This window comes from Triticum aestivum, chromosome 4D (assembly GCF_018294505.1).
Source record: "Triticum aestivum cultivar Chinese Spring chromosome 4D, IWGSC CS RefSeq v2.1, whole genome shotgun sequence".
NCBI classification, from domain to species: Eukaryota; Viridiplantae; Streptophyta; class Magnoliopsida; order Poales; family Poaceae; genus Triticum; species Triticum aestivum.
In genome coordinates this window covers 323,761,931-323,772,519 of record NC_057805.1, presented here as the reverse complement: position 1 = coordinate 323,772,519, position 10,589 = coordinate 323,761,931, and the positions used below count along the sequence as shown (strand labels likewise).

The window sequence follows — 10,589 nt, the reverse complement described above, 5'->3', positions numbered from 1 at the left end:
GAGGGCCAAGGCGAAACGGCAAGCAGGAGGTTGCAAGGCGCGTGCTCGCGCGCGTCGGCCACGCGCGCTGTCCTCCTTGCGTGGTGGAGAAGACGACTGGCAGGCGCCAGTGGGCTGGGCCGGCATGGTGCTAGGCCAGGTAAGTGGCCCAGGTGAGTCCTTCTCTCTCTCTTTTCTAATTCTTTCTGTTTTCTATTTGTTCTGTTTTGTTTTGATTTAGTAAAAAAATACTAAACCATTTGGTAAAATGCTGAAAATAATTGTGGGCGCTTGTGAAATTATTTCCAACAACCCTCATTTAGTTTCAGAATTATTTGAGCAATTAATATATTTATAGCATTTAAATGCCCAAATTCAAATACTTTATGATTTAATTCAAAAATCCAGGAATGACCTAGAAATATGTTCATCATTTTTGGCAGAGGTTTTCACCTTTATCAGAAATCATGAACATTTTCAAAGGGCATTTTGGGTTCATTGAAAAATATTTTACTTGAACCTATTTGAATTCTTTCTGGTGCTAGGGTTTGAACATCCCCAATTCAAATTCATTTGAATTTTAAACATGATGAGATGATGATCAAGCAAAGACAATAGGGGCTGAGCTAGGGCTATGACAACTCACCCCACTAAACAAGAATCTCGTCCCGAGATTCAAGATGTGAGGTAAAAAGACAGAGGGGACACAATATTCATGATCCAACTGCACTTCATAAGAACGTTGATTCCTTGCATCATGTTGATCTTGACATCTTTGCTTTCGAGATCTTCACCCAACACATTGATGACAAAAGAAATTCTACAGGAATCGATCTTCTCGAAGATCGAGCAACTCATGATCAACTCACGGAATTAGACATTGAACAACTCTTGAGCTGAGGCACAACACACATCGAGAGGGATGGAGAGAAACAGATGACGAAAGTTCAATTTGGTAGGCAACAATTCCACGCTTCAGTAAGATGGTGCATGGGTTTCAAAGTGGAGAGGAGTTAATTGCCATAATTCCATAAACGGGCACCTTAGAGGAGGTGACTCGTGGGTTATTCGCTTAAATGGCAAAAAGAATTATTTTTGATACAGAAATCATTGAAACTTTTTATACCAGACTAAGGCAATTCACAATTGTTTGAAGGAGTTCGAGGAAACGGCGTGCTTCGATTAGAATGGATAATATGGACTACGTTGTTGAAGACAACGTAATGAGTGATTTTTGCTTATCATCCGCGATCGTACTTAAAAATAATTTGGTGCGCGGAAAGCAGGTCAGACGTGGGATTAAACAGATACCGTGAATCACGAGCGCACTAGCGCATGTTCCAGAAGAGCGCCACGAGTAACCGCGAGAGGCCACGCGTCCGTGGCGCTGGCATACGTGTCGTGTCCGGTTCTCAGGTTCTGGTCGTCTCGCTGTCGATGTTCCTAGCCGACTGGTGCTGCACTGCTCCCTACCTCGGGCTTGAAAGAATCAAAGTTCACTCCCTCGTTTGCCACCATTGTACTACACGCAAATAGCTTGCAGTGCTTGTGCATTTCTCCGTAGCTTAGCATAGCAGAGGGAAAGGAGCAAAGATGAGCAGCCATGAGGCGCGCAAGTTCGTGGAGGAGGTGCGGGGCCTGGAGAAGAAGTGGATGCTCGACCTCGGCCACCCGCTCCTCAACCGCGTCGCCGACAGCTTCGTCAAGGCCGCCGGGGTACGCATTCTGCTATGTACTGTACTACTCTTGCTCCATCGTATGATGTATCATTGGTTGTGAAGATAACACTCCTGCGATGACAGATCGGCGCGATACAGGCCGTCACGCGGGACTCCTACTTCATGGCCATGGAAGGTAACAAACCATTCGTGTTAGCGCCATTAGAACAAGTTCTTTTGCTTACTTAAGAAAGAACTAGTACTACTCCGGCTTCCGGACTGTGTGGAGGGCTCACTCTGTTCTTGGTCCTGTGTTAATTTGGTTCTGCAGGCGAGTCTGGGGGCACCGGAGCGGTGTCGGACGCCACCGGCAGCAGGAAACGGACGTTCCCGGACCTCAGTGGTAACTCTACTTTTCACCATCGAAATTAATTGGTGATTTCATTATACTGGCTTCAGACTGATCTGTATGGTTCCTTTTTTTTCCTTTTTGATTGGAAAGGAGGGACGAGCAACAGCAAGTCAGCGGAGGCCATGGTAAGCAAGAAACGCCCACTTCTTGGTTCTCTTCTTGCAACCAAGTACACCGTCATCTTGGCACTGTCATTCCTTGTTCCTTGATCATATTTTCTGTTGCTCTTCTCAGGTGAAAAGCGTCAGCAAGGAGTCGTTCCAGTGGGGTAAACAGTGCTCCCCTTATAATTTTGTTGATGTTGTTGCTGGTTCTTGAGGTTGCCGAGCTTTGTTAACGTTGCAGACTCGATGCAGGGCTCGCGGCCGGGATGCACTCCGGCCTCACCTACGGCCTCGCGGAGGTGCGCGGGACCCACGACTGGAAGAGCAGCGCGGTGGCGGGCGCCGTCACCGGCGCGGCGGTCGCGCTGACCTCGGACAACGCTTCGCACGAGCGGGTTGTGCAGTGCGCCATCACCGGCGCCGCGCTGTCCGCCGCCGCCAACGTGCTCTCCGACATAGTTTAGGGAGTTCATTCATATGATACCACCCGATGGCCCGGCGGAATGGACTTGTTTAGGTGACGTGTTGTTGCGACTTGCGAGCGCACTTGTCCTGTGTTTCCTTCTTACGATCTCGGTGTAGCCGGTTCAAATAATAACTGCCACATCTCCTTTCATACAGAAAGGTTGGACGTTATTCGCTGCGTCGTTGGTGTTGTTAGGATTTCATGAAGATAAAATTTTGTTTGGCCAATGGGGAAGATGTAGTGTTCTTCTTTTATCAAAGAGCATTGCTAGGCAACCGACACTTTTCACACGATAGTCAGCCGACGGTTCCCATCAGGCCGTTTGTAAATTTGATGCTAGACAATCTCACGGTGCAGAATTTGTATCGGCTGCACATCGGGCACAACATGTCGTGTGCACATCAATTTCGTTTATCAAATGCGGTGTTTTAGTACGCTTTCTTGACGTTGTGATTGTATATTATTGACTAGCAAGAGTGGAAAAATATACCATACCCCTTTTTTTGCATGAGAAACTTTCAATATCTTCAATCATGGTAGTACAAAGAACATCAAACATAATAACAGATTATTGACTAGCAAGAGTGGAAAAATATACCATACCCCTTTTTTTGCATGAGAAACTTTCAATATCTTCAATCATGGTAGTACAAAGAACATCAAACATAATAACAGAAATTACAATAACAAAAATAAATTACGATCAGATCCACGGATCCTGGAGCAAGCCGAAGGCATATAGCCATCATCGTCTCTCCTTTGCTGGAGCTGGCCAAAACCTGTAGTAGATAGTCGGATTTGAAGCCCCTCCTTTGCTGAAGCCAAATAAAACTTTTGTAGATAGTTAGACTTCAAGCAAGGGACGATTGCTGGAGCTGGGTAAAGTCTCTCCTTTGCTGGAGCTGGCCAAAACCTGTAGTAGATAGGACTTGAAGCCCCTCCTTTGTTGAAGCCAAATAAAACTTTTGTAGATAGTTAAACTTGAAGCAAGGGACGATTGCTGGAGCCGGGTAAAGTCTCTTCTTTGCTGGAGCTGGCCAAAACCTGTAGTAGATAGTCGGACTTGAAGCCCCTCCTTTACTGAAGCCAAATAAAACTTTTGTAGATAGTTAGACTTCAAGCAAGGGACGATTGCTGGAGCCGGGTAAAGTCTCTCTTTTGCTAGAGCTGGCCAAAACATGTACTAGATAGTCGGACTAGAAGCCCCTCTTTTGCTGAAGCCAAATAAAACTTTTGTAGATAGTTAGACTTCAAGCAAGGGACGATTGACGATTGCTGAAGCCGGGTAAAGTCTCTCCTTTGCTAGAGCTGGCCAAAACCTGTAGTAGATAGTCGGACTTGAAGCCCCTCCTTTGTTGAAGCCAAATAAAACTTTTGTAGATAGTTAGACTTCAAGTAAGGGACGATTGACGATTGTTAGAGCCGGGTAAAGTCTCTCCTTTGCTGGAGCTGGCCAAAACCTATAATAGATAGTTGGACTTGAAGCCCCTCCTTTGCTGAAGCCAAATAAAACTTTTATAGATAGTTAGACTTTAAGCAAGGAACGATTGACGATTGCTGGAGCCAGGTAAAACTTGTAGTAGAAAGTCGTCTATGCCTTGGTGGAGCCAGACAGAATTTGTAGTAGAAAGTTGAAGAAAAGTTGTGCTAAGAACCTAGAATCAACACACCAAAGCAACAACCACCGTTGACCTGTAGATTGGACGGATTAAATACCACACTTCCTAATTTGATATTAAATACCACACTTCCTAACTTAATAACCATGGCTTAAGATCTAAATAAATCAACGTTCTTTATTTCAACACATGATACCTCATCTGTATTAATTTATTCGATAAAGAAAGTCGTAGATTGAAAGAATCAAACCTGTAAACACCACACTCCCTAACTCAATAACTATGACTCAACATCTAAATAGTTCTACGTTTCTTTATTTCAACACATGGTATCTTATCTTTATTAATTTATTCTCGGTCTTATCCTTCCGATGATGACCATTAGTGATCACATAATCATAACATGTTTGAATGTTGTCAATCATAAGGTGTCTCTATCAACATACGATGAGAAATATCTTCTTTTTTTGTGAGATTTTGATCAAGCGTGCATGTGTGGCTATAAATTGTTTTTTCTATCTTCCATCTTGATTTTTGTTGAGGCGTTCATTCCAATCTGGATCGACAAAAAAAATCATGTGTATTGATTAAGATTAATCTTAAGCAATATTTTTAAAATGCTTAACGGCATATTTAGATTCTACATATTTTTTTAATAAAAAATTATATATAACACATATTTAGATTCTACATATTTTTCTAATCAAATTTCGTAAACATGTTAAATTTGGAGGTAGAGTTTAAAAAAATTATTTTTTTGTAGCGACCCGACCTCAGACGGTCAAGTCTTTGTGCTTAAGTGTCATCCCTGAATCGGTATGCTGACACACACAGTACTTGAGGATTTATAACAGAGGTAAATCACATGTATAAAGTAACGTAAATACTATTACCTCAATCCAAATAGCGGAAGTAACAAGGTCGTGGATTCCCATCAATACCAACGGCAAAGTTGAGTGTAGAAATCGTAACCCTAACGTATCACTTACTCGTCGTAAGATATCCTGCAATATGAAACGTTGCAGCCCGAAAACGGGTCAGCACATGAAATATGCTGGCAAATTCACACCATAGAGAAATGATGAACAAAGGCTATCACTACATGCATATATGGCTGGTGGAAAAGCTCTATGGTTATAATGTTTTTGCGAAAAGCCAATTTTTCCCTACTGCAAAGGAATAAATTTTATTTAACTATCATGGTGGTTGTGAAACATTGAGATGGTTGACAGCATCTCAATCCCAATTAAGTATCATCATTAACCCAACAAAATTAATTAAAGTAACATGATGATGAGATTCACATGATAATCCAAGAACTAGATACTCAAGATGTCCATAACCGGGGACACGGCTAATCATGATTAGTTTGTACACTCTGCAGAGGTTTGCGCACTTTTCCCCACAAGACTCGATCTCCTCCGTTGGATTTCTCGCACTACTTGGTGTTTGAGAAACGGATGATCGAGACACAGTCTTTCAGAAGCATTTACTCTCTACTCCGGGCAGACCGTTACACCTACAATCCCCCTACATCTGCTAGTCCACCTCTTCAAGAGCTCACACAACTTACTCAACTATGCCAGAGCCCATAATGGCTTGTGGCTGCACACGGAAGTTTCTAGCATGAATAATCTTATGATCCCTTTGAGTCTGGATGGCGATCCATAGGATGATCACACGGGTACTCCGGGATATCCAAAAATACAGGCAACACTGGGTTCTCCAGGTGCCTCAATCCACCCAGTTGTTTATTTAAGTAGCCACCTTAAGTTGAACCATTAATTAACAATCTCACATCTGTCATGGAAAATTCACTCAAACCCAATCCACGTCTACGAGCATAGCATAGCAGTATAAGCATAACGTAATAGTAACTCCCAAGGTTTGAATGGAGGGCAATAGGTTCCTACCTCATCAACTACTTCCCAATACCCACATGTTTTCAATCCTACTCATGCAATGTTTGAGGGTGAAACTAATGCATAAAAACTGGGTATGGAAGGGATATGATCAAAGTGTGAACTTGCCTGCAATGTTGATGAAGATAATTCACACTCATAACTCTTGATAGTTCTACTCGTCACACTCCGTTCAATCTATCGTGAGCGAGCAATAGTAACCACACATAAGCAATCACTCAAAAGATCGGGAAGAACGAAGAAGACAGTTCGGAAAACATCAAAACCAGGCAAATAACTCTTGCAACATAAAAAAAATTCTAACAGTACCAAAATTATGTGAATTTGGCCTTATCAGAAAGTTTAGGTCAAGAGCTTCGATTTGCAGAAAGAATCAACTAAATCGGAGTTACGGAACTCAAGTTATGTTCAAAAGAAGTTTGAATATGAATGTGAACAAAATTCGAAATTTGAAAATTTCAAAAAGTTGACATGACAGGTTAACTAGATAGGTGAAAAGCGAAACTATAGGCGCTGGTTTCATCTAATTTGGATGAATGAATAAAAAGTTATGGCTATTTGAAAAATCAGGGCCAAGTTGTTTTACAGAAAAAATAGTTACGGCTAAAAGAATTTTAGGTCTAACGTATAAATGCAAAGAACGAATAAATATACCTTTATAAGGTATAGAAAAGACAACTTCGGAGTGAGGAGACAACTTCCAAAAGTCCCGCCGGAGAGGAGAGATATATTTTTCTTTAGTGAATCTAGTCAAACCAAAATATTGATTTAACCCGAATCGGATGATTTTTGGAGGCTCTATGGGTCTATATTTATAGGTGGAAAGAGGTTTAGGGGTCAAAGTCTAGGTAATGTGGGACTAAATGTAGACGTAATTAAACGAAACAGAGGAGAACCGCATGGACTTGAAGCCTTCGGCCGCCGCACGCGTACACGGGCAGCAGTTTTTTTTAACAAAAATTGGCCTAAGTAAAAAATTAAAAGGCTGGCTGGGCCTGGCCCATGTAGGAGAGAAGAAAAAATAAAATGATGGGGCGCCCGAGCCACTATGCAGCGCACGTAAGCGACAAATAATTACGGGCCGCATGTATAGTTTTATTTTAAATATTAACAGAAAGGAAAACTGAATAAATAAAAATAAAATAAATTTTAATATAGGCATATAATATATCAAAATTTTCAGAAAAAGATTTCCTACATTATGGGCATTTTTCTAGCATTAAATATATCCACAAAAATTCAAATAAATCAAAGAGTGCTACTGCTCTACTAAAATCCAATAAAAATCATTTTCAAAATATCAAAATTAATTCAAATTTATTTCTCTCCAATTTTCTGTTGTAGGGAATCATGTTACCCTATTTTCCATATATTTTTATTTTGGAGAAAAATAATTTGAAACCCAAATACTCCAAATTAAAAATAATTTCCAAAAGGACTTTAAATTAGATCCTTTTAAACTTCCAACTCATATTTCATATGTTTTGAAGAAGTCATTTTATCTTTTCTCATGAAAATCATTGAATTGCTTGAAGTTTCTGAATTGGAAATATTTTCAAATGATATTCAAATATTTTCAACACCCCTTTTCATTTAAATAAATGGAAGAAGTCATGTCATCTTCTCTCTAGGGTTTTGTATTTGAAAAGAATTTGAATTCACGGAGATCATAAAAGAAAAAAAATGAAAGTTTGGGAAAGCCTTTTTATTCCCTCTCATTTAACTTCCAAAAAGTTTCGAATTTCACTCAATTTCATTCAATCAATCAAATCTATCTATTTAATATAACATTCCAAAATTTAGAATTTTGGGATGTTACATTTTTAAAGCATTCGATATGCGCTGCTTGTTGACCAAGGTTCCTGCAAAAGTGAAAATCTGACTTAAACCTAGCCTGCGGGTTGATTATCACAAACATCTGGGGTCTTCTGCAAAAGAAAAAAAAGTCTTACTTTAAGTTGGACCGCGTGCGTTGATTACCCGAAACATCAGAAGTTTTTCTGAAGGATGATGACGGATGATGGAGATGGTTGATGCCATTGTCCCCTTGCACGTGGTGGCGAAGATGGCGACCTCCTCCTTGCCAATTACCCCTCCGGATGCCATCCGGAGGCTAGGGTTTTGCGTTCTGGATGAATTTCTGGTGTGCGTATACGTGTGATCCCCAATTCAATTCCACAGAGGTGGAAGGCGGCGTTGGCTGGTACATGCACTAGTACGAGAGCCTGCACTCATACAAAACATTGCCTTGCGCTCTGGAAGCGCTGCGCAACCTCCAGTTTTCTCTAAATAGCTTCAGTCTTTTATGGTGGTTATTAATCACATAGATTGATGTGATTTTTCCTAGAATTTTTTCCTTAGTGCTCCAAATGCTTCCAAAAACACATCCGGGGGGAAATCGACAAAAAGAGGTGCGCAACGAAAGGATTATCGAGCATTGGGCGGAAGGATCACTAGAATATGTATGCCTTCATTGCAATGCAGGAGTAATCACCTAGTGTGTTTTTTATGTACAAATAATTTTTATTTACATGCACTATTCATTGTTTTATGTCTAATAATCAACGCACAGATGATGTAACTTCCCGCTCAAAACAACGAAAAGTAGGGTGGGCCCAAAGACAACGAAAAAAGAATACTATGCTACCAAATTTAGCGCCACCCTTCTCCAGATGCTATACAAGTTATAACGTACAATATTTGAAACAACGTTTTGCAAAAAAGTGCCAATCTTTATTTCTTGACAGCAATCTAAAGTTCCAGACCAAAAGAAACCGCATCCAGAATGAGCACGGGGACAAGGCCATCGTGGCTGACGGGTACGACAAGGAGGAGGAGCTCTGGGTAATGGGTGTCAGCTGCAGTGCGAACGGCGATACGAAGCAACTACTTGGAGAGGGCATGAGGAGACTTGAGCTACTTGGTGGCTGACAATAGCGAGGAATAGCCTGTCACCTACGTCGCTACTTGGAGACTGGATGAAGAGAGGTTAGCTACTTGGTGGCTGACTTGTCGGTGCCGACAGCTGGCTGACATGGTCACTGGCTTGCTTGAGTTGGAGGCCTGCACACCGCCGCTAGATTGGAAGGATCCACCACCGAGAAGCAGCAATTGCTCACAAAACCGCCGTTGCCGCCTTCGCTCGCGAAACGCCGTAGCCACTGCGGGTCAAGAGACGCCACTGCCTCCGCCGTCCTTACTCATGACCATCGAACTGGGGATTGGGTCAAGGAACTGAGGAATGGGCGGGCTAGGGTAGGTCTTGATGGGCGTTTTAGAGAGAGTTAGAGTGAGCTGGGTGGGTCGATGGGCTGCAGCCTGTGGTGTGTTGTTGTCGGGTGCACCGTGCATGCTATAACGCTATGACGTTATTGTGTTTAGCGAGATTTAGCGGTGCTATAGTGCACTTAGAGCATCTCTAGCAGATCCACTAAAAGCCCTCCGGCTTAGAAAATTCCGGCCAATATGCGGTTTTTGCCTTCCATACATCCCGAACAGGCACCGTATATCAGCTCGGTTCGAAAAAAAATATCGAGGGATCCAGATATGTGCCCCCTCCGCCGACGGTACCGGGGGCATTTAGGGCTACCGCCCCCCCCCCCCCCCCCGCGCGCGCGCGTTCCCCTCCGCCGGTAGGCGTAGCCAATGTCGGCGAGCAGTTTCTCGCTCCTCTCTACTTTTTCTCCGTCTCCGGTAGATCGATGGTCGACGGATCCAGCCGCGGTCGTGGCCCGAGTGAAAGTCGTGGCAGCCACGTCCGTGCGCTGTTGAGCAAGCATGCCTGCCACGACACAGAAGCTGGAAGCTCCACCCGCGCCATGGTGATGGTCTCCAGCTCCAGCGACGATGAGCACGAGGCACGACGCAGTGGAGATCAACGCAGGATGGTACCACACCCGACTCTACTGGAGCGGCAGGCGAGACATGTGGGCCGACATCTTGCCCCACATCAAGAGGTGCTGCGGCGCCGCCGCCGAATACGTTACCAGCGCGCGGCGGCGAACTACGAAAGAAGGTGCTCAGGGCCTCCTCGAAGCCGCCAAGAAGGAGCACAAGCTCGCGTGGGCGCTGCGCAAGTCTGTCGTCAAGCACTACCTCAACTATGATGAGTGAGCACGGCGGCGAGAAATTTTAACAAACTAGGGTTAGGGTTAGGTCTCCATTAGTATGTAATCCTTTCGTATGTTAGTATGAACTCTGCTTGATGAACTCGTTTTCGCTTGTGAATTGTGTTCGTGATGAACTGCTGCATGATCTCACTAAAAAAATCGCGTGAAATAGGTTTTTGAATTATCCAGTGCCATTTTGTGTATCTGTTCTGCGTGACGAATTTGCAACACGTAAAACCAGTTTTACGGTTTGGGATTTTTAGGAGATCTGCCCATTAGGGAGACGTTATAGCGACGCTATAACAGCGAAATAGGGCGCT

General features: G+C 43.1%; 1 protein-coding gene across 1 annotated transcript; it reads left to right on the top strand.

Annotated features, from left to right (window-relative positions):
• The first annotated feature begins 1,438 nt into the window (after positions 1–1,438).
• On the top strand, positions 1,439–2,846 carry LOC123099970 (outer envelope pore protein 16-2, chloroplastic). The gene is made up of 6 exons (XM_044521980.1): positions 1,439–1,695; positions 1,782–1,833; positions 1,969–2,040; positions 2,140–2,174; positions 2,284–2,317; positions 2,406–2,846. The coding sequence occupies exons 1-6, from the start codon at positions 1,573–1,575 to the stop codon at positions 2,615–2,617; spliced, it is 528 nt and encodes a 175-aa protein (XP_044377915.1). The 5' UTR covers positions 1,439–1,572; the 3' UTR covers positions 2,618–2,846.
• Positions 2,847–10,589: the final 7,743 nt, after the last annotated feature.